Source organism: Manacus candei, unplaced genomic scaffold, assembly GCF_025592945.1.
Source record: "Manacus candei isolate 608988 ecotype Guabito, Panama unplaced genomic scaffold, ASM2559294v1 h1tg000017l, whole genome shotgun sequence".
Taxonomy (NCBI): domain Eukaryota; kingdom Metazoa; phylum Chordata; class Aves; order Passeriformes; family Pipridae; genus Manacus; species Manacus candei.
Window position 1 is genome coordinate 27,745,831 of NW_026138065.1, and position 22,942 is coordinate 27,768,772.

At 43.9% G+C, this 22,942-nt stretch overlaps 2 protein-coding genes across 3 annotated transcripts in view; one reads left to right on the forward strand and one right to left on the reverse strand.

Moving 5' to 3' along the window:
- Nucleotides 1-2,699: 2,699 nt before the first annotated feature.
- On the forward strand, nt 2,700-17,906 carry MSH6 (mutS homolog 6). The gene is made up of 10 exons (XM_051783686.1): nt 2,700-2,983; nt 4,965-5,167; nt 7,858-8,033; nt 9,097-11,635; nt 12,961-13,226; nt 13,835-13,952; nt 16,134-16,223; nt 16,735-16,889; nt 17,099-17,298; nt 17,738-17,906. Exons 1-10 carry the CDS (start codon nt 2,721-2,723, stop codon nt 17,817-17,819), a joined length of 4,092 nt encoding a protein of 1,363 aa, XP_051639646.1. The 5' UTR covers nt 2,700-2,720; the 3' UTR covers nt 17,820-17,906.
- The window catches only part of FBXO11 (F-box protein 11), a 72,183-nt gene continuing 67,113 nt past the window's right edge, over nt 17,873-22,942 (reverse strand). For both annotated transcript variants that reach the window (XM_051783688.1, XM_051783687.1), the window contains exons 19-23: nt 22,392-22,502; nt 21,177-21,284; nt 19,782-19,890; nt 19,291-19,389; nt 17,873-19,212 (exon numbers count right to left, since the gene is read on the reverse strand). In XM_051783688.1, coding sequence (XP_051639648.1) covers nt 19,083-19,212; nt 19,291-19,389; nt 19,782-19,890; nt 21,177-21,284; nt 22,392-22,502 — 557 coding nt within the window. In that variant the 3' untranslated portion in view covers nt 17,873-19,082. The remainder of the gene's footprint in view (nt 19,213-19,290; nt 19,390-19,781; nt 19,891-21,176; nt 21,285-22,391; nt 22,503-22,942) is intronic.

Below are 22,942 nucleotides of genomic sequence, written 5' to 3' on the forward strand. Positions count from 1 at the left end.
ACAGCCATACCTGCTGAGGGGATTACCCTGCAGCATGTTCCACTTCCAAGCACTTCACCGTCCATGTGCTTTGGAATCCCTGGATTATTCTCAGGAAACTAAATACCATTGCTTTGCTTCTTGAGTTTGAGGCTTGTGTGGCTGAGGACACATCAGATTGTTTCTGAAAGCAATAGATGACAAATCAAACAGAAATTTTGCTTTTATATGAAGCGAAAATAATTCTTATAGGAGGAACACGCTTCTAAAATCCCTCAGTATCATCTGGGTTTGTGTGACCTCTTGTGGTTAAAGCCCTGCTTTGCAGTTCCATATTTTTACTGGCGGTGAGAGCACACCTGCGGCTTTTTCTGCTACAGTTGAGCAGAAGGGTAGAAGAGACTTCGGCTTGCATTGCTAAACCACAGTCTTAGTGAGAGAAAAAGCTGTGCTAACAGGCATGTCGTAACAGTAAATATTTTTTCTCTGTATTTATGTTGTTATTTTTGCTCTATACTACTGTAGCAATTAAGACCCATGAATGGTGGGTTTTTTCCCCTTCAGACATAGGTGCAACTTTGTTAGTTAAATTTGTCAATTCACTATAAAATCACAGAAAATTCTGAGTTGGAAGTGACCCACAAGGATTATCCGGTCCCACTCTTAGCCCTACACAGGACCCTCCCCAAGAGTCACACCATGTGCCTAAGTATCATCCAAATGCTCCTTGAGCTCTGTCAGCCTTGGTGCTGTGACCACTTTCCTGGAAGCCTCCGGGGGAAGAACCTTTTTCTAACACCCAACCTAAACCTCCCCTGACACAGCTTCAGGACATTCCCTCAGGTCCTGTCACTGATCACCACAGAGGTCAGTGCCTGCCCCTCCTCTTCCCCTCACAAGGAAGTTGGAACTGCAATAAGGTGTCCCCTCAGTCTCCTCTTCTCCAGGATGAACAGACCAAGTGACTTCAGCGGCTCCTCATACGGCTTCCCCTCAAGGCCCTTCACCACCCTCATTGCCCTCTCTTGGACGTTCTCTAAGACTTTAATGGCTTTTTTGTATTGTGGTGCCCTGCACACAATGCACACAATGTTCAAGATGAGAGCAGAGCAGAGCAGAGCAGGACAATCCCCTCCCTCGACCAGCTGGTGATGCTTTGCCTGATGCCCCCCAGGACATGGCTGTCCCTCCTGGCTGCCAGGGCACTGCTGACTCATATTCAACTTGCCATTGACCAGGATCCTCCTGTCCCTTTCCCAGCACTGCTGTCCAGCATCTCATTCCCCAGTCTGTATGTACATCCAGGGTTATCCCATCCCAGGTGCAGAATCCGGCACTTTCTTCTGTTGAACTTCATATGGTTGGTGATTGCCCAGTCCTCTAATTTGCCAGGTCTCTCTGCAAGGCCTCCCTGCCTTCCCAAGGAGTCAACAGCTCCTCCCAGTTTTGTGTCATCTGCAAACTTGCTTAGTATTATTCCCAGTCCTGAGTCCAAGTCATTCATGAAGATGTTGGAGAGAACAGGCCTAAGACCTGTGGAACCCCACTAGTGACAGGTCACCAGTCTGATGTCCCCATTCACTATTACCCTCTGTGCTCGACCATGAGCCAATTGCTCACCCACTGCATGATGTGTTTATCCAGCTGTGTGCTGGACATTTTGTCCAGAAGAATCCTGGGAGAGACAGTATCAAAAGCTTTACTGAAATCCAAGAAGATTACATGAATGGCTTCCCTTTCCTCAGAAAAGGAAATCAGGTTTGATAAGCAAGACTTTCCTCTCACAAAGCTGTGCTGGCTTGACCAGTGACTGCATTGTCTTTCAGCTGTTTCTCAATACTTCCCGGAATAATCTTCTCCATAACCTTACCAGGCACTGAAGTGGACTGACAGGCCTGTAGTTGACAGGATGCTCCTTCTTGCCCTTCTTGAAAATTGGGACAATGTTCACAAGCTTCCAGTCAGCTGGGACCTCTCTGGATTCTCAAGACCACTCAAAAAATCATTAAGAGAGGTTTTGCAATGACATCAGCCAGCTCTTTGTGGATTCTGGGATGAATCTCATCAGGCCCTATAGATTTGTAAGGATCCAGCTGGAGCAGCAGATGCCTCACAATTTCAGGATTGACTGGGAGTTGATCATTCTCGCAGTCATGGTCCTCCAGCTCAGGGCACTGAGACCCCCTTGGTCTGTCATCCATGTGGAAGACAGAGGCAAAGAAAGTGTCAAACACCTCCGTCTTGTCTCTGTCCCTGTTTGTGAGGTGACCATCCTCACCCTGTAATGATATTTGTATACTGCCTATTGTCATTAATATATTTGAAAAAAACCTCTTTTTATTGTCCTCCACATTTCTGGCCAGTTTCAACTCCGCTTGAGCTTTGGCTGCACGAATTTTCTCCCTACCGCAATTTTGTCCTGACACCCGGGCATCACTCAGAGCTAGTTTATTAGCTGCTATTTCATGGATTAAGTCCCTTGCTGATTAGGTCTGAAAGCATAAAAATACCAAACACCGAAGAACATCCTTTTTTTTAAGAAAACATTTACATATCCCACACTTCGCAACACAGCTAACAGGGGCAGACCCGCTGGGCTCGGGGAACGACCCCCCGGGTCGCCCCTCACGGTTCCCGCCAAGGCGGCGGGCGGGGCGGGGCGGGGGCGGGGCCCGGCCCGGGGGCGGGGCGGGTTTGGCGCGCGTTTGGCGCGCTGGGGGCGCGCGCTTCCCGCCGCGGCCATGTCTCGGCAGAGCACCCTGCTCCGCTTCTTCTCCAAGGCCAACCCGGCCCCGCCGGGGGACGCCGTGCCGGCAGCCGCCCCTGCGCCGGCAGCCGCCCCTCCGCCGGCCGGCGCGGGGCTCCGGCGGCGCCGGGGCTCGGGGGAGCAGAACGGCCGCCAGGCCGCCCGCAGCACCCGCGGCGGGGCGGGCGGAGCGGCGGCGCGGGCCGGGGAGAACGGCGAGAAGGGCGAGGGGGACGGCGCGGCCGTGAAGGCCTCCAGGTACCGGCGGGGGAAGCGGGGAGGCCGCAGGAGCGCGGCCGGAGGCGGGAAGGGAAGGCGGGACGGGGCTGCTGCCGGCAGCGGTGGGAGCGGGACCCTCGGGCCACCCCTGTCGTCGCTCCCGTCGTTGTCCCACCCCCTGTGCCCTGGATGTGGTGCTGTCCCCCCCCCCGTGCTCTGGATGTGGTGCTGTCCCGCCCCATTCCCTGGATGCGGTGTCCGGCCGTGCAGGCCTGCAGCCGCCCGCGCTCCCGGCGGGCCTGGGCCGGCGGGACAATGGGACACCTGCGGGGAGCGGAGCCGCGGGGTTGGTTTTTACTCTTTGGGAATAGTGTGTCACTCGTGCCTGTATTCCCTTTCCGTGGTGTATCATAGAATGGGTCAGGTTGGAAGGGACCAGGGTGTGTCATCCGGTCCAGCCTCCGTGCTCAGGCAGGGTCGTCCCAGAGGACATGGCACAGGATTATGTCCAGACTGTTCTTGAATACCTCCAGTGAGGGTGATGCCACACCCTCTCTGGGCAACCTCTTCCAGCCTGTGGCCACACAGAGTAAATAAGTTCTTCTCCGTGTTCAGGTGGAACTTCCTGAGCATCAGTTTCTGCCTGTTGCCTCTTGTCCTATTGGTTGGCACCACCAAGAAGAGCCTGGATCCAGCTTCTTGGCACCCTCCACTTAACATGTTTATACACGTTGATGAGGTCCCTGCTTGGTCCTCTCATCTTGAGGCTGAACAGGCCCAACTCCCTTAGCCTTTCCTCTAAGAGAGGGGCTCCAGTCCCTTAAACATCTTTGTTACCCTCCTCTCAGACCTCTGTGTCTCTCTTGTACTGTAACACCATGATGGCAAGTGTCCCACATGTCAGCGAACTGAGTGTTGCTGGTTCTTGGACCACATCCCTCAGGAATATCCTGGCCATCATCTGTGGGAGTGTGGCAGTGGCTGAAATATCAGGGGAGGAGGAGAGAGAAAATAAAAGCTGCATCAGGTGCTTTGCAGTGGGGACAGAGTTTTTTATTTATTCATTTTTTGTAGCTTGAGGGTTTTTTTAAAATCTTACTTTTTTCCTTTAGGTGCCTAGTTGATAATTAGTCTCTACAGGAAAACTTGTCTTAGTTATGTAGGTTGATAATTCGTAACACCTAGTCTGCTATCTTTTAGGTAAGGTCTGGTTGGACCCAGCTACTCTCTCACTCCCTTAAATCCACGAAGAGTCTGGTTACATCAGGCTGTAGGTGGCCCAGCCTGAGGAGAGGGGTTGGACAAGATGACCTCCAGAGATCTCTTCCAACCTCAGCCAGTTTTCTGTGACCGTGAATCCAGAGGAGGCCACAGAGATGCCTGGGGAGCTGGAGCACCTCTCCTATGTAGACAGGTTGAGAGAGCTGGGGTTGTTCAGCCTGAAGAAGAGAAGGCTTCAGGGAGACCTTACAGCATTTTCCAGTACCTAAAGAGGCCTACAAGAAACCTGGGGAGGGACTATTTACAAGTAGTGATAGGACAAGGGAGAATGGCTTTAAACTGAAAGAGAGTAGGCTTAGATTAGATATTAGGAGGAAATTGTTTACTGTGAGGGTGGTGAGGCACTGGCACACGTTGCCCAGAGAAGTTGTGGATGCCCCATCCCTGGAAATGTTCAAGGCCAGGCTGGATGGGGCTTTGAGCAACCTGGTCTAGTGGAAGGTGTTCCTGCCCATGGCAGGGGGTTTGGAACTAGATGATCTTTAGGGTCTCTTCAGACCCAAACCATTCTGTGATAAAACTCTGTCTCTGTGGGGATCCAGTAGAACTTGGGGGAGCAAATAAAAAAAAATTGAGAGGTGTTGGTGGTGGTGTAGAAGGACTGTGTAATCCAGGCTGTACCACCTGGGAGCCTTCCAAGACCCAAGGGGCGTAAGCCGCTCAGAAGCAGTGTACAGTTACAGTTATGAAGAGAGCTCTTTTAAATGTTCCTTAAATTACACATTTGTTGTCTCTGCAGTGTCTCCTGTGAGTATTCTCCTGGGGACTTGGTCTGGGCCAAGATGGAAGGTTATCCTTGGTGGCCATGTCTCATATACAACCACCCAACTGAAAGAACAATAGTCAGAGGAAAAGGAAAATCCACTCGTGTCCATGTACAGTTTTTTGATGACAGCCCTACAAGAGGCTGGATCAGCATTAAATACCTGAGGCCATATAAAGGTAAGAGATACAAACTAAACTTTCTGAAGTAGAAATATGCCACTTGTTTTGGAAAAATGTGCTTGAAGTATAAGGGTATGGTATTCTCCATAGAGAAAGAGCAGCAAAACCAAGATTAGAATTGAGCATGTTTTGTGCTTTGTAACTTAGAGACAGCAAGTTTTTGAGGATTACAGGTATGTTTATGGTTACACAGTTCTTTGGACATAAACCATTAAGCCCTCTTGTTTATTAGATTAGAACAACTAATTAAGCAAACTTGCTTATGCTTTAAAGATTTTTCCTTCATTTCTCCCATCAACATAACAAGTATCTAAAGGATAAATCCAGTAATTCCCACTTTTAGCCCTGAAATCCTTCATTTATTAGGAGTGTTGAACCCAGTTTTTAAGCAGCTATTTAGGAACTCTAGTTTGTCCAGAATCAGAAGACTAGACTCAGGATGTTAGGTAACTAAAATTCATTCTACTGTGGTGTTTCTTTTAGGCAATGCAGCAGTTTTGTTAATAAAATATATAACTTGAGAATTGAGTGTGTTTGTGAGGGTATTGCTTGTAGTTACCGATCAAAGTTGGTCTTTGTCATATTGAAGAAATGACTTGGCCAACTAGTGCAAATCAAATATATCAAGAATTGTCATTTTGCATAATAAATCTTACCTTATTAATAATCATGATCTGTTTTCCCCTTATTTAATAATTTTACTGTTGCTGAAAACTAAATCATTGTGAACTGTCATGTGTAAATCATGTTGCTGTGAACTGTCTTGTTGGTCAGTCAGATACTTTGGGTGTAATATGATATTTCTGATGTGCTTTAGGATTTCCTTATGTCAGTGAAAAAACTAAATTTAAACAGTCTTCCTTTTTACAAGTCAGAGTTCCATCTCATATCATCATGTAGCCACATTTTTTTGACTCCTTTGTACTTCAAGGCACCGCACTTTGGCCACAGTTTTAAATTCAAATGTTAATGTCATTGCCATGAGTGTTAACATAATGTAGTGCAAGTGAGTTGGTCCATGGTTTATATGTCCCTTCCCTGAAGGTATTTTAAAAGGATCAAATGGATTTTAAGAGCTTGCAGTTGCACTTAAAAGCAAATACAGCTAAGGGGAATTAATCTGTTTGCCAATGGAAAATTGTGGAAAAATAAGAAGTCACAGATACACAGGTCTTTCCATGAGAAATGTGCTGAATGCGGAACAGAGTAAAAATATTTAAAATATGTGGTTTGCTTGAAAATTCAAGCAAAAAGCATCTTGGTATACAAAGTAAGAGTGTTGGAGTCTTTGGATAAGAAAATGGTGAAGCTTCTTGTGTTGTGTTATTGTTTTTACCTGAGTAAATACAGACTGGACAGGGCCAGGGGTGTAACAGCTGGGCATGCAAGAAGGGCAGGTGAATACCAGTTGGTAGAGTGAATATGCAGGTGTTGCACACTTGAGTGTGCAGTTAAATTATAGGAGGAGATTTTTCTCCTGCCATTGTTAAATTGCATTTAATATTAAAGCAAAATATTTTTAGATTGCCTCACTGCATTTGCAAAACTAGAACGGAGAGACCTGGATTGTTAATGTGTTGCATTTGTGCTGTAGAAGGAGCTACTTGTAACTCCCTGCTTTGCTACTGCAAGCTCGAAGAAACGAGTGTGAGCAAGAGTTCCATTTGGCTTCTTTCTGAGGTAGTTGGCCTCCTATGAGTCAGCTGCCTGTTGTCTGCCTCTGAGTTGGAGCTGAAGCTTCAGTCAGTAATGGGATTCACAGGAGTGGGTGTGAGGACCTATCCAAACAGATCCTAGATAGACTTGTTAGAGCAGAAGCAGGAATTGCCCTTCTTTATCTATCACATGCTCGTGTCCTCTTTCTCCTTTCCCCGAGTTGAATATATGATATCTTATATATAGCACTGTTTTCTTGAGCATGGCGTTAAGATGAATCTCAGTGTCTTTGTGGACCCTTTCTAGAAACCAGTCTGTGGATTGGTTGGCTTTGTTTTTGTGCTGTGTACAGGTGGTGGAAGGAGGAAGTGCCGTGCCATGGGGCTGTGAAAGAGGATGAGGGAATGGTGCAGTTATTAATAGCAGGCTTTACTCGATACCCTGCAGTGTCAGGGTGAATCACCAGTGTGATTGAGGATCAGCTAATCTGGCTAATAGGTTAGTGTTGGGTCTGGACACCTTGCTGCTCTTCCAGGAGCAGTTTGGAGGCCAGCAGAGCTTTATTCAAGAGGTCTGTGTCATAGGTGACTCGTGCCTATAATGTGAAGATAACTTTGTGGCTGAACTTCCCTGTGATTGCTAAAATACCCGTGTGGTCTCAGTCAGGCCTGTTTGCTGCACTGTGAGTGTGAAGCGTTATTTTCAGTAGTTACTACAGTGAGTGTGAGGGTGTTTAGAGCTCAGCTTAGAAGTATTCACACGTGGTAATGAGTTACAGAAATAGAAGCAATTCTTCAAGTGTTCATGTACTAGGTAGGCATTTCATTTGTGAGTGTTTATACTTTCTCTAGGGGTAGTTTATCAGGCTGAGTGATGAGTTACTATATTTAAGTATGGTGGGAATGTCTGGTAACAATGCAGAATGTTAGGGATTTATCTAGTTGTCTGAATACATTTAAAAGTGAAGCACGAACAGTAACTGTCTAAATGGTAGACTGACTTCAGTTTCTGACAAATTTGTGGTTTTGCAGGTTCATCAGATGGGGAGACGCTGAAGGGAGGAATGTTTTACAGTATGAAGCCTGAAATTAAAAGAGCAATGGTATTAGCAGACGATGCAATGAGCAAAGATAAAACTAAGCGGCTTGAGCTGGCAGTATGCAATGAACCTTCAGACACAGAGGAGGAGGAAGAGGAGGAAATAGAGGTAAAATGTTTCTTACTTGCTGTCATTTTCAGAAATAGTACTAGAACCTAGGAGCTGTGTCGTGGAACTAAGCATGGAATATCCTGCAATTCTCTGGTACAGTAATCACAGCTTATCTCCTCTTTAATCATATGTGTATGTGTATCCATATGTCTTTTTTTTTTACTGCTTCTGTGTTGTCAGGTCACATGCTGGTCTCTCACCTTTTCTAGTTTGAAAGACAAGTCTCTCTGGTGTTTTGCGTGGTAAGGACTGACCTCAAGCTACTTAACTTCCCTGACTCTCTTCACTCATCACTCTCTGGGTGACCCACTTTCTCACTCATAAGTGCTTTTTTCTAGTGCATCTTTTTAATCTTCTCTATCTGCTATTCATAGTCCAAGTTGCCTTAAGTTTGATCTGAAGTTTTAGTGTGTCATAATGTAGAAGTTTGTAACATTTGTTCATGGCAATGGTGCAGTGGGCACTGGCACTTTGTACTCACTCCAGTCCCTCCACTGATGTTTTTTTCCGGTGCTGTTGCTGGAATTATTAAATTGTAAGGCTGAAAAGGCAAATAATGGAGTTTCTTTTTCATACACAATCTTCTTGAAGGTTACTATAAGGTAGTATGTTTCTAGGTGGAAATAAGTAGTTAACTCAAAAGTAAAACTCAAGGGCAAATCTCACATGGGCTTGTACTGAAAGGTAGCAAGACTTCATCATGTTTCTGACAAAAGTTAACATTGAGTTGGTTTATGGAGGTGTTTCTCCTTTTTGTTGAATTTCATGTGCTATATACTTTTTGTGCAGTTTAAATGTTTTGTTCATCAGCATCAGTTAGGCACAGTACTGAATGAAGCTGTAAAGGATACAAATAGGACTAATTATGCCACTGGCCAGTAGCAGTTAGTTATCCAGAAAAAACCTGAATTTTGTTAAGGTAAATGGAATTGGCTGTGGCTCTGCTGTCTCTTGCTTGAAGTATCATAGCTACTACATTATTGCACACTTTTGCATTTCTTTTTGCATCAGTGACTTTGCAGTGAGAATTGTCTATGGGTAAAATAATTTATTTTTCCAGGAGATGAGTGAAAATGCATCAGGCAACAGTGATGATTGCAGTAGTGAGGAGGACATGAAGAGCAATAAGCGAGTAAAGAGCAGGGAAAGAGCTGTAAAAACCAAGAGAAGAAGAGTGTTGGATTCTGACAGTGACCAAGAAGGCTCTGACACAGAGTTCAAGCCCGATGTGAAAGAAGCAGCAAGCAGTGAGGAAGCGAGTAGTGGGGTAGATGAAAATGAATCTTCTGACACAGAGACAGATGCAGAGAGTGTTGCAGAAAGTCCCATTAAAGTCCCTTCTAAACGAAAGAGAACAGAGGTGAAAAAGCCTGCTAAAAGGAGTAGCTTAGGAAATGAATCTTCTGAAACACCCAAAAGAGCAGCAACCGTCTCTTCAGAAGCCAAGTCCAAGCTGACATCATTTGCAGCACCTGAAAGTTTTGAGTCTCAAGCAAATGCTTGCAATGGAGGCGTTGGTGGCTTCACAGTGTGGGAACACGAAAAGCTTGATTGGCTGCAGGAAGGGAAAAGGAAAGATGCGCACAGGAAGCGTCAGGGTGACCCTGATTATGACCCTTCCACTCTCCATGTGCCCGAGGATTATCTCAACAAGTGTACACCGGGAATGCGGAGGTGGTGGCAGCTGAAAAGTCAGAACTTTGATGCTGTGATTTTCTACAAAGTCGGAAAGTTCTACGAGTTGTATCATATGGATGCAGTCATTGGTGTAAATGAGCTGGGCCTGATCTTTATGAAAGGTACTTGGGCCCATTCAGGTTTTCCAGAAATTGCATTTGGCAGATTCTCTGATGTTCTAGTGCAGAAGGGCTACAAGGTAGCCCGGGTCGAGCAAACGGAAACTCCTGAAATGATGGAAGCGCGCTGCAAGTCAACGGCCCACACCACAAAGTTTGACAGGGTGGTACGCCGAGAAATCTGCAGGATCATCACCAAAGGAACTCAGACTTACAGCATTATGGACTGTGATCCCTCTGAGAACCACAGCAGATACCTTCTGTGTGTTAAGGAGAAAGAAGACTCGTCCGGACAACGTGTTTATGGGGTCTGCTTTGTTGACACATCAGTGGGGAAGTTTTTTGTAGGCCAGTTCTCGGATGACCGTCACTGCTCGAGGTTTAGGACTTTAGTAGCACATTACACTCCTGTGCAGGTTCTCTATGAGAAGGGGAACCTGTCTGTGGACACACAGAAGATACTGAAGAGCTCACTTGTTTCTTGCATTCAGGAAGGGCTGATCTCAGGTTCCCAGTTCTGGAATGCTTCTAAAACACTAAAAGTCCTTCTTGAAGAAGAGTATTTCAAGGAGAACTCTGAAAATGGGTGTTCTCTGCCCTCTGTAATCAAATCTCTGACTTCAGAGAGTGACTCCCTGGGATTAACTCCTGGTGATAACAGTGAATTAGCTTTGTCAGCTCTTGGGGGGTGTGTCTTCTATCTCAAAAGATGTCTGATTGATCAAGAGCTGCTATCACGGGCAAACTTCGAGGAATATGTCCCTGTGGATATTGCTGCTGCAAAACCTATGAGTTCAAGTAGTTTGTTTGCCAAAACTGGCCAGCGGATGGTGCTGGATGGAGTCACCCTGATGAACTTGGAAGTTCTGCAGAACGGAACCAATGGAAGCACAGAAGGTACTTTGTTGGAAAGGATTGATTCTTGTTGTACACCGTTCGGGAAGCGACTCCTGAAACAGTGGCTTTGTGCTCCGCTTTGTAATCCTAAATCCATCAATGCTCGTTTGGATGCTGTTGAGGACCTCGTAGCAGTGCCAGATAAAATGGCTGAAGTTAGTGAGCACCTGAAGAAACTGCCTGACCTTGAAAGGCTGCTCAACAAAATTCACAGTATTGGATCACCACTTAAAAGCCAGAACCATCCTGACAGCAGGGCCATCTTTTACGAAGAAATCAAATACAGCAAAAAAAAAATTGCTGACTTTCTGTCTGCACTGGAGGGTTTTAAAGTAATGAATGAAATTGTTGACGTCATGGAAGAGGTTGCCAGTGACTTCAAATCCAAAGTCCTGAGGCAGCTAGTCACCCGCAAAGCCACAAATCCAGACGGCCGCTTCCCAGACTTGAGTGCAGAGCTTACAAGATGGGATACTGCTTTTGATCACAACCAGGCTCGGAAGACAGGGGTGATTACTCCAAAGGCAGGTTTTGACCCCGATTACGATGGAGCACTACAGGATATTAAAGCTGTCGAGGAAGATCTTCGCAAGTACCTGGATAAGCAGCGCAAACTGCTCGGATCCAAATCCATCCTGTACTGGGGGACAGGCAAAAACCGATACCAGATGGAAATACCGGAAAGCGTCGTGTCGCGTAACTTGCCCGAGGAGTACGAGCTGAGGTCAAGCAGGAAGGGGTACAAGCGTTACTGGACCAAGGAGATCGAGAAGAATCTGGCGGCGATGGTCAACGCGGAAGAGCGGCGCGACGCAGCGCTGAAGGACTGCATGAGGCGCTTGTTCTACAACTTTGATAAAAACAGCAAGGACTGGCAGGCAGCTGTGGAGTGCATTGCTGTGCTGGGTAAGAGCTCTGCTTCATTCTGACATAGGGTAAAAATTACTCTTGTGTAGGAAATGATGGCATCTGATCTGGATAAGCAAAAAAGGCTTGTTGCTAGCTCTTAAGTTGTAGTTTAAAAACTCTGATTGTGGTAACAGCTTTGGTAGTTAACAGTGATTCCCTGTTTCCTTCCTGTCAGTAAATGGCAGGACAGTTGCTGGGTCTGGATGTTTGCAACCTCTTTCTTCATTCCCATTGTGTGGTTGTAGATGTGCAGCCGAGTATTTCTCACTGTTCAGCGTAGCCTGGTGGGTCTCTCACTGCTTCCCAATTCTTGTGTATGGATTAGTAGCTTCTCATTAAATGGAGCTATAAAGATCTAACCTGCTAGTCGTCTCCTTTCTATCTGAGCAGGCTGCTCTCTCAGCAGCCTTTAAAAATAAAGAAGTGGTGATTATCAAACCTTGAAGAAGGTAGTTTACTAGGAAGACTTCCCCATATCTTTCTAAATTTCTGAGATAGAACAGTCTCCTCTATTCCCTTCTCAGGACTGGCATACTTTTGTACTGTGGATTTTCTGCTAGGATGAGGGATTCTGGGATGTCTTTGTTCCAGGGAAAAATGAGAGCATTCTCTGAATGCCACTGGGGCAGAAAAGGGAGGACAGGCAGGCAGGCAGTGTTGACTAGGAATGGATTCGCTGGGAGATCTGGGAAGCAGTGACATCAGCTACACCACAACATCAGAGAACTCTGATCAATTCAGAATACTGAATTTGTTTCCAGTAGAGGCTGAGCTGTAGTTTTCTGTCTGTAGAGCCTCTAAAATCATAGAATGGTCTCGTTTTGTAGGTAATCAACTTTTAGAACCTTAGATCTCAGCTGACTGGTGGGACTTGTGCTGCCGGTTTTTGCTGGACCAGCAGAATTTTCATATTTATATAAATTTCCTCTGGCAACTTTTAAGCAGCATTATGGTCCTTCACAAAGTAATTCACTGTCACAGAAGCTGATTTCCTCTTTACTTACTCTAAATGAAAAAACAATGCAAAAAATTAATATTTTATACACGTACTTTTGCAGTGAAATTATGTGGATTTTAAAGACTTTAAAAAAGCTAGAGGGGAGGATTTTAACCTGACAACACTAGAAATCTGGAAGGAATGAGGAAAGGCAGTGTAAATATTCCCACCTTTTACTTGTTCTGGAGTGCTTCTTGGGTGTTTTCCTTTAGAGGAAAATGGAATGAACTGGAAAATTGTGTTTACAAAATTGCTATTCAGTGAGTAAATGAATTCCAGTGAATGAAGAAAGTGTAACTTACTGGAATGTCTCCTAATTTTATAGATGTCTTGATGTCCCTTGCTCGCTACAGTCAAGATGGTGATGGACCTCTGTGCCGACCTGTCGTTGTGCTGCCTGTGGACAGTGCTCCTCCCTTCCTGGAACTTAGGAACTCACGCCATCCGTGCATTACAAAAACCTTCTTTGGGGACGAGTTTATTCCCAACGACATCGTGATAGGCAGCAGAGATGAAGGCAGCGGCAGTGAAGCTTCCTGTGTGTTGGTAACCGGCCCGAATATGGGCGGCAAATCTACGCTCATGAGACAGGTGATGGGCTGTCTGTGTGAGGTCAAACGTTCCACAGTGCCTCTGTGTTCGGCATAAGGGAATTACAAGGCCTGGCTGTTGCCAGAGGAGGTCCCAGAAGTGGTCTTTGGGGTGTGCAGCAGAGCACAACAACCGCACTGTAAAGATACAGTCTGGTAGAAAATGCCCATGTTTAGATAGATTTTCTACTTTCACTTTAGGGAGGAATAAGTTTTATTTCTCCTGTGAGAGATGGTTGGGGAAAAGTGATAGAGTACCTTTTTTCTTTTTCAATTGACTTATCTAGGACTTGGCATCATCTGGCAAAAGGTGCTTCTGCAGGTTGAACAAGATGAAACTAGAGATCAGTGGCAACTGTGAAAGCAACAGGGAGTTTGCTTTATAAATGCTGCTTGCTGTGATAACTTGTGTTTTGAAACCTTCCAGAGTAGTTTAGTGCTGCCTGAGATGATGATGCTGCAGCCTGGAGCTGTTAGAACAGTAGGAAGCTTTATGTACTCTAGTCTTTGCTTTAGGGGAAAACAGAGTTTCATCCCCTCGTTCTCGGTGTGGAACTGAAGCTCCAAGCACATTGTGGAAAAGTGACTGTGTCCATGTCTGTTCTGCAGGCTGGCCTCCTGGCTATCATGGCTCAGCTGGGGTGCTATGTACCCGCGGAGGCCTGCAGGCTCACCCCCATCGACAGGGTGTTCACGCGGCTCGGCGCCTCAGACAGAATCATGTCGGGTGAGTTATTCCAAAGGGCTTTTGCCACCCAGCCCAGTGACTTCCTTCTCTTGCTTTGAGTGGCAAGTTGGAAAGGGATGGTACCTTGATTGTGCAGGGAGAGCTGGGCACTAATCTGTTGCCTCTCATCGTTCAGAGTGGAAACAGGATCGTAGTTAGACTTTATTTCTTTCACGTGCGTGTCTGTTGTTATTTCTGACAGACACGTAGGATCACTTCTAATGAATTTTAATATTAAAAGCTGGATACCAGTCTGCGGGATATCTTTTTGGATATGGTACAGTTGATTATATTCTACTCACATTGATATCTTTTTCTGAGTGTTCTGAAATGGGACAGTGATATTTGGGTAGCTGTTGTAGAGGAGTTTTTTTGTACCTTATCGCCAGGCCTAGAAGTCCCTTGTTTCAGTCAGAATGCCTTATGTCTTCAGACAAGGAAAAGAGCCAGGCTTCCTTCTTAGAAGCAGTAGTTGACAATTCTTGGGAGTATTTTGTCTCTTTAATGGAGAGGAAGAAACAAGTGGAGGATGACACAACAACTGGAATGGGAAGTCTGCCTGTGGTGGTGGGCAAAGTGTCACCGGGCTAGAAAAACAAAATTATTGTTGTGGTAAGAAGAGCAGTATCACTGCTCATTTAAGGAGGGCACAGATTTTCTGTGATCTCTCTGCTGAAAAATATGGGTCAGTGATTATGAAAGGATTTAAGCCTACTGGACTTGTTGCACATAAGGAATTTGGAAATGAATCATTCTGAGTTCTTAATTAAAAAAAATATTTACACTTCCCCAAATCAAGGCTTTTCTTTGCACCTAGAGAATGTTTATTAAGGTTTTCTTTGCCTAGCTAGTTTCCATTTTAATTTCAGTACAAAACCAAATCTTAATTGTAGAAGAATACCTAAGTGCTTATGGCAGAAATAAAAACCACCCTTCCTGCACGGGAGGCGATCTAGCAAAATGCAGCATTTTCAATTTTTTTTTCTATCGACTGAGAACTATTCTTTTACAAATATGTGCACAAATGTTACAACATTTCACATCGTGAGGCTGAACACTGCTCAGAAGAACTAGGTTTGATATCTGTTCTTGATGCATTAGTTTGCACACTGCATAGATAAGAAAGCACAGCAAAAGTTGTTCCATGGCAGTTGCTCTGTAATGGGTGTCAACAGGGCTTTTATGAAGTTAGTTTTTTAAGCAATATATAATTTTAAAATTGCCTGTGCAATTTTTAGGGCTTTGTTTTCTAAAATGAATAAACGATTATTCTTAAACATTGGTAAAAACATACTCAATCTTGGGAATTTCTTTAAATGAATGCAGAACATCAGGATTAGTGGACACTGCTTAATAATTCATGTTGGACAACTTATGTTAGAGCAAAGCAGTGTTCATGCAGCACAAGTACAGGAATTAAATGCTTGCCTTTATTGGAATAATTTACATTAATTGCTACTGCTTGTGATTATTTGTAATGACCACTACAAAGAAGTAGTAAATCCAGACTTTATAAGTGTGCATTTATCATGTGAAAGGGTGGGAATAATTGTGTGCCTCTGCTTGTAATCTGCTAAAACCAATTTCATGTTTAAATTTCAGGCCTTGTATTATCTGGGTTGCTTCAACTCCCATGAGATGTTCAAGCCTCAGCAGCAGAATACTTCTCTTGTCACATTTCACTCAATTAGAGTGCATACAAATAAAGCCCTTATTATCCAAATAATTTGTTACCTTATGACATCACAACCAAACCAGTAATTCCAGTCTCTCAGTCTTTGCTTGCTTTTTCACTGAAAAGTCACACACACCTTAGGCCTGTCTCATGCATTTAGAGCAAGAAGGGGCCAAAGATTGCCCCCATCTTGTATCCTTAGTGCCCCTGTTTTTGTCCAGCTGGTACATTTGACTAGTGCTGTGAAAGGTGGACAGATATGGTGGCCTTAAAACTTAATTAACTGTACTCATGCCTATGCCTGTACTCTTAGGGAACCAAACCCTGCTTTTTCTGGCAAATGGAAGCCCACCATTTTCACACTGGAAATAAAGCTCTATGTTTTTGTTCCATTTCAGTTTGCTGTTGAGTTTCACTTAACCAAGATTTTAGTGCAGATTAAATGGGGGTTGAGTTGTGGTTTTCAGATCTTTTGACTACTTTTTTTTTTGTCATTTCCTTTAAAGGTGAAAGCACCTTCTTTGTTGAACTGAGTGAGACTTCCAGCATTCTCCAGCATGCAACAGAGCATTCCCTCGTTCTTGTGGATGAACTGGGTAATTACTCTATAGTTTTAACATAATGCTCCTGATGTTTAACTGGCCAGTGTCTAATGCTCTCTAAAACATGTATTTCTTGTGTGCCCCAGGACCTGATACACCACCTCCCACCCCCCCTCATTATTATCCTATTTCCAGCTGTGTTTCCCTGCTTTTCTTTTACATAATTACTTGCAGCAAACCTCAGGAGAGCAGTAACATCTTTTTCTGCAGTGCAGAGGAGTGTGATTGTTACAGGGCAAATACTTGGGTCACTTCCCACTGATCCTGGTGGCTCTCACCACTCACTGCTGTTTATCCACCTTCCACACAGTGCAGAGGGAGAGAAACCAACACTACAAATGCATTGCTGCGTTTGCCTTTAGAAAGGCACCTCTACCTCTGTGGTTCTTAATTTTAACAATTAAAGGGATGTGCGTCTCTCCCCAGTAGCAAGTAAACTATGGACTGAATTTACTCTGCTGCTTCTGTTCCCGAGTGTGCCAAGGCTGTCCCGTTTTCCCTGCAGGCAGAGGCACAGCTACTTTCGATGGAACAGCTATAGCGAGTGCTGTTGTGAAGGAGCTGGCAGAGAAGATCCGGTGTCGGACGCTGTTCTCCACTCACTACCACTCGCTGGTGGAGGACCATTCCCACAGCGCGGCCGTGCGCCTGGGGCACATGGTATGTGTGAGTGCAGCACAAGCCACGAGGCCTGAAGGACAGGATTTTTCCTTGTGGCTGGAGGGGGGGTGGATCCCATGCTGTGCACCCTTTCCTGTGCTCTTCTACCCCGAGTCACAGGCGTTTTGAGAGGAGGACATGACGTCCCGTGCATTTATTAGGCTGTAAGCCTGTGTTGCAAACACTGACTTGTGCCTTGCACTTCCTAGGCATGCATGGTTGAAAATGAGAGTGAGGATCCAAGCCAGGAAACAATTACGTTCCTGTACAAGTTCGCTGAAGGAGCATGCCCGAAGAGCTACGGCTTCAATGCAGCAAGACTTGCAGATATTCCAGATGAAGTTATTCAGAAGGGGCACAGAAAAGCCAAAGAGTTTGAAAAAACAACCCTTTCACTAAGAGTGTTTAGGTAAGGCTTTGGGTTTCTGTATTTAAGTTGCACATTACTTAGTGGGTACCCACTTTAAAATCTAGGGAGTGGCTTTTTTGCTCAGTCTCACAGCAGTAGGGGCAGCTACTACTTTTGGGAATAGCAAACGTACTTCACAGAGAGGGGAAGGAGGTACTACAGGAGGGCAGATATGATTGGCAGTGCAGTATTTTATGCCAGTCTTAATTTGCACAGAAGTGCTGGGCTGGCTGTGTGCTGAGCCACACTGGGGGAAAGGCTGTGCAGTGCTGGGGGGCACTGGGGGGACCTTACAGTGGTACTGGAGCCTCTGCTGCTGGCAGCCTTCACACCAGGCCCAGCGTCTTCTGTGTCTCCCAAAGCTGTGCCAGGATAGGGAGCTTAAGCTCTGCCTCTCAGTGTCTATCCACGTTCAGTAAAGGTGTTTTTTTCCCCTCAGGTATCTGTGCCAGGTGGTGGATGGTGCAACAAGTGATGCAAATGCTGTGCAGAAACTCACCGCGATGATCAGCCACCTTTAGGGACATGCAGGTTTTGTATGGGCAGTTTCTCAAAAACACGGTAACAGACAACATTATGATCTAATAAACTTTATTTTTTAAAAATGACCATTTTTCCATTGTCTTTCCTAGGAAATTAAACCCTTTAATTCATACCTACCCTCTACATAATGGTTATTGAGTACTCCACAATATATTAAGTCTAGATGTTATGGTACATGCATACACTTTCAGGCTGTTGATTACCCACTGTCACCAATACACATAAATGGAAAAAAGCTATGAAACTGTATAGGGCTGTATATATACTTGTCTCAGCTTCATTAGAGCAGGAAATTGCTGTGATTTTTTTCCAGCAGGTTATGTAAGTAATGTCCAGACTGTTCAAAAAAAACTATGAACAGAGTAAAGTACAAGACTGTTTTGAGGAGACTTTCTACTGTGTACTTTAAAACATAGTAAAATTTCTTTCACAAAACTTAGTTACATGGGTACTTTGTTTTATAGTGCATTATAGTCTAGGAAGTCTCATTAAAACACTCGCTTTTTTCTTTTTGTTAGGGTGGTTTGAGTACAGACTATTGCTGGGGCAGGGGAGGAGATTATTCTAACTTCAGAGGACACCAGAAAAATTGCTGGATATAATTTAAGATTAGTGTTTTCTCTTTCATAGAAAGAACGTACATACTGGGACATGAGTACAGTTACAGCAAGTCTAGGTGTGCTAACAAAACAGGACACATTCAAGTACAATAAGATTTTTTTGCTTGAAATTAGAAACAAACTACATGAGATTAAAGCATTAAAATCATATTTCTCAATCTGAATAAATGTTAAAAAATCAAAAGAAATGCAGAAGTGCTAGCTCACATTTTTACCATGTTACAAAAGCAATTGGTACCCATGTCCATAAAGGCAGCAACAAAGAATGCTGCTTGTCTACAGAATAGTACTACTGCAAATTGGACTGCGTTTCAATGCTACTTGTAAAAACACCAGCTCTCAGAAGTTGGTATCTGTACAAAATTGCAGCTTATTTTTCTTCACTTCTGTCCCTTCAAAGTCTTTGTTTACACAGTAATGCTAAAACGCCCAGTTCTGTTATCCTGAGTCAACATATTGCCACTTTCTTTTTTGGTAGGTTGAGCTCCATAGTGTCAACACCTCACACATCCGCTTTAATACAGTCTCTTTCTGCAGAAATGGGCAAGTGTAACTTCCTCCAAAAAAAAAGTTTTAATAGGTATGATATTAGAATGGCAGGACTTTCTTTCTGAAAGGAATTCAGTTGTGCTGCAATGTATTAGATTCTATAGGTGGAGCAGAGTCATATAGTGTGTCTGTATCGTGTGTAGGCTCTCCGGCAAGCGTACAGGGATTGGACAGTGTTCCAGCACCACAGTCACAGAAAAACCTACAACGAGAGAGAGCTCTTTAGTGTCTGCCTCCCTCGTGCTCTCCACACAGCCCCACGCCCTGGTCTGACACATACCTATCATGTCTAATGAATTCTACGTCATGTCCTTGATGGCACTTCTTAATGCAGTTCACGCAGATGGCGTTGCGGTCTGTGGTGTTGCAGGTGTGACATCTGAAGGGAAAAGCAGCACATCAGGCACGAGCCAAAACCCGACGAGCTCTCCAGTAAAGGGCGGAACAGCACTAAGGAAGGGGGTGCACAGGGCTGGAAAGCTTGGGATTTTTACGCAAATTTGGATTTCACAGCACGCTTTTTGTTGCATGTGTTGAAAACGCTCGTGCTGTGTGATCTCTCAGGCTGAGGTTCACAGTAACAATCTGTTTTCCTCAAGCCCACAGTAAATTCCAGACAATGGGAATTTGTTCAATCCTCCTGTTGCTGCTGAGTAAGAACACACATTTGTGTGTTCACTGACATATGGCAACTGTTCTAGGGGCCTTGTGGGAAGAGAAAGAGTATTTATTTGAAAACCTTACTGTAGGTGATGGGAAAGAACCTGTTACCTGTAGAAGTCATGCATCGGGTAGCTGGTGTAGCTTGAGATCTTATACAAACACTGGCCTCTACTGACAGCTTTCTCTATGGCATCTTGATTGTTCATTATTTTGTTATCTGTTAGAGGGAAAAAACAAATCCAGAACTAATCACACCTGGATCAAAGACTTATTTTTTACCTTGAGGTGTTGCAGCAGAGGGCCCATTAGCAAGTTAGTTCTCTATCTACATTTTAGTTTTGGCATTTACACATATCAAATCCTTGATGCCAGCTCACAAGGCCCATGCCCAGAGTGCTGTGCATTCCTCAGGCGAGAAACACTATTCTTCACTGCACACACAGCATAAAACACCTGACAGCCTCCATTTAAATACTCTGTGCAGTGGCCTGTGAATAAATGGTTGCAGACACAAGCCTTCCTAGCAGGCTTAAGTTTTGTGCTGAGGAACCTGAAACCTGAATGTTTAAAGGTCTCTCATATACCAGAAGGACTTCTACACATCCCTTAGGAAGAGAAAAAGGATTGCTCTTTCTCCATCAGTTTAGGAATGAGGTGCTTACCAACACAGTGGAAGTAGAAATTAGGTCTGACCAGTTCCAGCAATTAAAAGGTGTGCCCAAGGCACAGGAAATTTGATAATCCCCTCTGTTATTCAGCTACTAGATCTTGTGTCAAGTCTTGAAGTGCACCTCAAACTAGTTTTGCCCACTCCCAATAGTGTCACAGCACCAACTGATGCAGTCAGGAAGCCTGGGAGTTGTGAAATGGGGAGCCAGAGCTTTTGTTTTAAGTGGTGTAAAGGATCCATGGGAAGAGACTTAACAACTAAAACCAAGCATGTAAAAATTCTGCAAACTGAACCTTTTTCTTCTAGAATAACCTCCTGGAGCAGTCTGGCATTCAAACCATCATTCCTGTCTCCTTCAACTGGATCTTGTCTCATGCACACTTCCCCGCTATACATGAGAATTTTATGTATGTAAACTGTTTGTATTTTCTGAAAAAAAGTGATTTAGGATTGTGAATATTCATGCCTTTAGATCCTAAAAGTGAAGTGAGGCATGTTTCTTTACTGGACACTTGTTTTTGGACATGTGAAAAGACTTTCCATTATACTAACTTAGAACTGAAGTTTGACATGCGCTGAAGACCAGTAACAAGTTCAGAAGCCATTTTGAGACAGAAGAGCTAATAACAGAGTTTTAATATTATAGCAAAACCTTAAGCTACCTTTGAAAGCGCCTGTCTAAAAGCTCATTACCTTCCACTGAAACTCTCAGTCACAACTCAGCTGAAGGTGGTACCAAATCTGAGCCACAAAGGGTGCAATAAACCCAAGACCCAGCACCAAAGAAAAAAATGGCAAGTGAACAAACACAACCAAGGAGGGCTCAGGCTCACCTTTCATCGTGACATTGACACCAGATGCTAGAAATAAACCTCCAAAGCGGTTGTTGAAAATCTGATTGCCTTCTAATGTTGCAGTCGCATGATTTGTTATTTCGATACCTTTATTGGGTCGGGGGAACAAAAAGAGAAAAGAAAGTGGCAAAGTTAAATCCTTGGTGATTGTGCACTGGTACCTCTCTCACGTTCTTTATTTTTTAAAACCATCATAAACTCAGGGGGAAACTGCACTGTAATTTGTTATAAAACTGAGGTTCAAATGCTGCTGTTGAGTCCTTTCAAAGAGCTGCAGCTGGCATGCACGGTTTCTGGGAGAACACCCTGCTACTGGCTTATCTGATAATAAAATGGTACTATGATCATGTATATTTTCAAGGGGGATATAATCTTTGGGTGGTTAAGGCTGTCATCTTCATGTACATTTGCAAGTTCTTGTGCACATACCTTACCCTTTTTAAAATATCTTTCTAAAAAAGTTCTCAAGATGGGAACCTAAAATAATTTCTTTAACTCTTAGCTTTTATCAGTAACCCGTGTCTTCCAAGTCATTTGTCCAGGACTGCTCTTGACAGCAACCTATCCTTCCCCCCCACCACACTGAAACAACACCTTTAGAGGCTCTTCTCAGAAAACTTGCTTCTTCTGAAAGAAAGATGGGAGAAAACTCAAGAATGCAATTTTAGTTGAAATGGAATGGAATGCAAGAAGTATGGAACCGCAATGATTAAACAGTAAACTGCCAAAAAATCACTGTTAAACATTCTTCATCTCTTTTGGAGTAAGAAACACTTATATTTGTAATTTTTCTAGTTTATGGAGCGAGAAAGTTGAACTTGACATGCAATTCAAATCTCTTCAAAATGTATATTTGCTCAGTTTCCTAAGTTTTAAAGCAGTGATAAAATATTCAAACCAGCATCCAGCAGATCAACTATGAATATGTCCTAGACAACTTTATCAATTACTTCTAGAATAAAACAATGAAAAAGTATTTCGTTAAAAAAATGAGAAGAGAGAATGTATCACTTCTCAACATGCTACTAATTCCAGAGACTTTTATAAACATATTCTGAATTCTCAAATGACTTCTAGAATACACAGTTAAAATGTCTAAATACCATGGTGTAAAGAAACTCAGAGTTAGCTTTGTGAAGAGCCTACACTTTGTGAAGCTCCAACACTTCCAGATTTGATTTAAACAACACAAACCTGCAGCAAATCCATCAAATATTCGGTTTTTCCTTAGCACAGGGTGGCTGTTGGTGCTGATAAGAACACCAGCTTGAGCATTCCTGAAGATATCATTCTCTTCCAGAAGACCTACAACAGACCAACACACAAGACATTTGGGCCTGGTAACATTTCCTGACCTGTAACCATTCTGTGACATACTTTCAAAAGATCTCATCTGTTATCACCCTGCTGATTCCTTTCATTTGAAGAATACCCACCAACAGCACTGAAGTTAGTGATACAATTTTAAAGTAACTGGCAGGGTATAATCTTGGAAGTGTATTTTTTCAGTATACAGGATAGAATTTGGGATCGTAAGCGCCATTACAGAGAACTAAGTCTTTTTGCTTTCCAAATTCTCTTCAATTTTTCCAACACCTTTCTGTTCTTGTCTTTCAAAACAAGCAGCCTGCTGAAGCCAAGCTCCACTTGCATTTTTTTTGTTATTGCATGACAGGATTACTTTGAAATGCTTAACTTAAAATTAAAGCTCATTTACAGCAAGCGATTATCTACAAAATATGAGA

Bases quoted from the DNA above. Each gene is read 5' to 3' on its own strand.
- MSH6 (XM_051783686.1), top strand. From the start codon at position 2,721: ATGTCTCGGCAGAGCACCCTGCTCCGCTTCTTCTCCAAGGCCAACCCG. The intron at 8,034-9,096 runs GTAAAATGTTTC...TTATTTTTCCAG, and splicing joins AGGAAGAGGAGGAAATAGAG to GAGATGAGTGAAAATGCATC. The intron at 13,227-13,834 runs GTGATGGGCTGT...TCTGTTCTGCAG, and splicing joins AATCTACGCTCATGAGACAG to GCTGGCCTCCTGGCTATCAT.